Here is a 3,708-nt window from a genome sequence, read left to right on the forward strand (position 1 = left end):
CTTTTTCCATCAGAGTTCGGTGTTATTTGTATCATCTCTGTAAACGTCTCAATTATTAATAGTTTTCCATTAATAATGATGCGGGTATTTTAGTGATGTACGCATATTCATTGTTTTCTTATCAAAATAGGTTTTTTTTTTTATCGGATTAGTTGTTATATTCTTAAAATAATAGGTTTTTTTTGTTTATATTCTTAAAATAATGCTAGAAACAGCTCACTATGACCTTGCAAAAGACTAGTATGTAATGCTAAAGCTGACTAGTATAGTAGTATGTAATGCTAAAGCTCGTAAACTTTATTTCATTACAAACTAATTAGCCAATCGAAACTGACAACCAGCGTACAATATAAGACCGCTTACATGCATACATAGCAAGCTTATTCTATAGAGAAACTCAAGTCTTAACACACACCATTAAGACAACTCAAAGGAACTCTAGGCATCATCAGAAGGAGTAAATCAAACAAATTATAGCCCTTTTATTCATCGTTGTACGTAGTCGACCATTCAGGGAAGAATCGAACAGCTAGCAGCTAAGCTAGACCGGGAGGGCTATGCCTGCATCTCCAGTAACAAAAAAGAAACAAGTAACTGTAATTAGCAGCTATATAATCAAATTTAATTAAGCACGTGTTAAAATAATTAAGATTGTTACCCGATTTCTGAATTGATGGATTCATGCCACAATAGCAATATGCCGCCTCAATCGGATAAACTCTAGTGCAGATTACACACTCATCACATTTTTCGATGCATTCCGGATATGGAAGAAAGCTTCCTTCCAATTTTGCAACTGGTTTGGACACCAAGTCCAATTCCTTCTGCAATTTTTCTGCATATATGCGCATTTTAGTAACACATAAAGAAATTTAGTATGGTTGACGAAGACAGAAATTAATGACTATTGATTCATATTAGTTAATTACCGGCTTCTTTAGTGGTTGATAATTTGTTTGATCCAGCACAAATGCACTGTGATAGTTCAGGTGGCCAAATAAGTGTGCAAACACATGTATAGTTGCAGTTTTCCTGGCATTCTAAATATGGAATTGTATCTGCTTTCACTTTGCTGCTACTCGGTTTCTCTTCTTGGACTACAGCAGCTGGCTTAAGCAAATTTTCTGCATATGTATATGCGCATTTTAGTAACAGATAAAGAAATTTAGTATGGCCTTTCAAAAAAAAAAGAAATTTAGTATGGTTGATGAAGTCAGTAATAATTACTATTGATTCATATTAGTTAATTACCGGCCGCTTTAGTGGTTGATAATTTGCTTGATCCAGCACAAATGCACTGTGATAGTTCAGGTGGCCAAATAAGTGTGCAAACACATGTATAGTTGCAGGTTTCCTGGCATTCTGAATATGGAATTGTATCTGCTTTCACTTTGCTGCTGCTCGGTTTCTCTTCTTGGACTACAGCTGCTGCATTCATCAATTTTTCTGCATATATGCGCATTTTAGTAACGCAGAAAGAAATTTAGTATGGTTGATGAAGACAGTAATTAATGACTATTGATTCATATTAGTAAATTACCGGCCGCTTTAGTGGTTGCTGATTTGAGCATCTTCGCTTCTTCTGCACCCGACAAAATGGTTTATTAATACAAGTAATCAGTAAATCAATAAAATTTGGATATTTTTTCAATTTACAAGTGTCATCAATCTTAAGCATGGCAAAACTTATTTCTTTTTCTTGATTCTTTTTTCTATTAATCATCCCCATTTAATCGGATGTCCCCAAATGTTGGTAATGTCTAGTATATTGGTTCACCAGTTCTTCTCTTCGTCAATTCTGATTTGAGACACTTCTCTTTTCTTAATTTTTTCGGCGAAAAAATTGTTGGAATTAATTATCGAGCACTTTATGTATGTTCCATATGAAATACACTTACATATGCATATAGGTACTGGCCATTTCAATTATATGTCAGAGGCAGGGGTCCATTCCATACAGTTAGTTCTCGTTGATTTGATGCATGCTTTTGCCGCATCTATGTGGATATATAATTCCAAAAGAGTTATAATACTTATATTTTTTCAGATGAATTATATACAGTACGTAGTACCATATGTGAACTAGACAACTACAACAATATTGATGAAAAACAACAAAATTATTTCGTATTTTCTTTAAAGTTAATTAGTTAAATTTGGAGTTCTGCAGTTGGTTTTCTGGTTTGCACAAATACACTTCGCAAACTCAGGTGGACGCTTGTCACAAACCCAACTGGCACAAATAAGGGTGTGATAAAGTAATATAGAGTTCACATCCAAAACCAATTGGCAATGGATGGAATGACCCAAACCCTTATAAATCCATAAGCAATGTCCCATTTTCCCATGTGGGATGTATATATTCTCATCTGCACACTAGATATGGAATTTTCCTCCTTGTAATTGAACAATAACGTGAGTATAAGTTAATCAATTACAATAGTAATGTATGTCTATTATGATATAATATAACATGTAGAAATATAGACAAACAATAATATAAACATGTAAATCTTGAACTTGAACTAATTAATTTATATAGCAAGCTAATTTGGTACAAGAAATTACCAGAATTGGGATCTGGTTGGCTCTTGGAGGTAAGCAGCTGGTGGCCAAATAGATCTAAGCGAGCATGAGTATTTGTTGCTGCCAAAGCCATGGCAAGCAACATTAAGAAACTCACTTTCAACATATTTCTGAAACTCAATAGTATTCTCTCACTCAACTCGATCTAAACTCAGTGTTTGAGAAATGAAGAGGCCAGTGAGGGCTATTTATAGCTCAAAAATTGTACCGACATCTTCTTGATGTAAAAATATTTACTACTAATTATAATGGAAACGTGTTTTTTTTTTCTTTTTTCTTTTCTCTGGCGAGATGCCATTGTTCAATCAAGGGAGATCCATAGGTCCATAACGTGGACCGTGGATATAAACATATGTATGTACGTACGTTTTGGCAGCACGTGTTGTAGATAAATCGGAGTCGTGGTTTAGCTGATTAGCGATAAGATAGTGGCCTACTGGGCCAATATATATTACTCGCAATTATACACCATTTGTGGCAAATGATTGAAGAAGAAGACTACTTACCCTTTACCCCTTTGATGAATTTTTACAACCTATGCTTTGTTTTTATCTTTCTTGATTTCTCTCCTTGATCTTGGGTACTCGTTTAATTATTTGTAAACCCAGTAAATCTTACCACTGTTAGTGAATTTAGAGCGTGTTCCTCCTTACTTATAATTAAGCTCTGACTTTCCACCCACGTCGATCATCTTGATATGTAATTAAATCATCAAATACAATCATTGAGTTACATAAACGATGATAACAAAAACCTGAAATCGAAAAAACTAGACAGCTTCTCCCTATCCTATTTTTCACGAACAAACGCAAAAGCTAACCCCATCCGTTGATATCAAATGTCTAGATGGCAAGTATTTGAACCTCACAGAGAAGGAGGGAGGAAGATGATTGCGGCATCAAGAGCTAGCTAGAACAATATGTACTGGTGACGGTTTTTTCAGAAAGTTTGATTGTTTTGGGTGCATTAATTTTCAGAAACTTTGATTCATGCATGCATGCACTCTTTAGTTCTGGAAGAGTCGGGTCAAGACCCACTTGATATTGATTGATGTCAACTAGTATCCAAGGCAATAATGTACTATACACAAAAAAAGGTCTAATTAACACTTATCGATTGGCC

At 34.7% G+C, this 3,708-nt stretch overlaps 1 protein-coding gene across 3 annotated transcripts; it reads right to left on the reverse strand.

Moving 5' to 3' along the window:
- Nucleotides 1-264: 264 nt before the first annotated feature.
- On the reverse strand, nucleotides 265-2,752 carry LOC133738272 (uncharacterized). 3 transcript variants are annotated; one of them, XM_062165781.1, is made up of 6 exons: nucleotides 2,569-2,752; nucleotides 1,541-1,579; nucleotides 1,252-1,446; nucleotides 930-1,124; nucleotides 659-835; nucleotides 265-567 (listed from the first exon to the last, which is right to left on the reverse strand). In XM_062165781.1, exons 1-6 carry the CDS (start codon nucleotides 2,690-2,692, stop codon nucleotides 542-544), a joined length of 756 nt encoding a protein of 251 aa, XP_062021765.1. In that variant the 5' UTR covers nucleotides 2,693-2,752; the 3' UTR covers nucleotides 265-541. The 3 variants fall into 3 exon arrangements, with proteins under 3 accessions (XP_062021765.1, XP_062021774.1, XP_062021757.1); XM_062165790.1 differs by having other exon boundaries at nucleotides 265-561; nucleotides 1,541-1,582; XM_062165773.1 differs by having other exon boundaries at nucleotides 1,541-1,582.
- Between the last annotated feature and the right edge of the window lie 956 nt (nucleotides 2,753-3,708).

The sequence above is a fragment of the Rosa rugosa genome, chromosome 1, assembly GCF_958449725.1.
Source record: "Rosa rugosa chromosome 1, drRosRugo1.1, whole genome shotgun sequence".
Classification (NCBI taxonomy): domain Eukaryota; kingdom Viridiplantae; phylum Streptophyta; class Magnoliopsida; order Rosales; family Rosaceae; genus Rosa; species Rosa rugosa.

Coding starts and splice junctions, on each gene's coding strand:
- LOC133738272 (XM_062165773.1), bottom strand. CDS start 2,692: ATGTTGAAAGTGAGTTTCTTAATGTTGCTTGCCATGGCTTTGGCAGCA. Junction 1,447..1,540: donor AGCAACCACTAAAGCGGCCG/GTAATTTACTAA, acceptor GCATATATGCAG/AAAAATTGATGAATGCAGCA. Junction 1,125..1,251: donor ATCAACCACTAAAGCGGCCG/GTAATTAACTAA, acceptor ATACATATGCAG/AAAATTTGCTTAAGCCAGCT.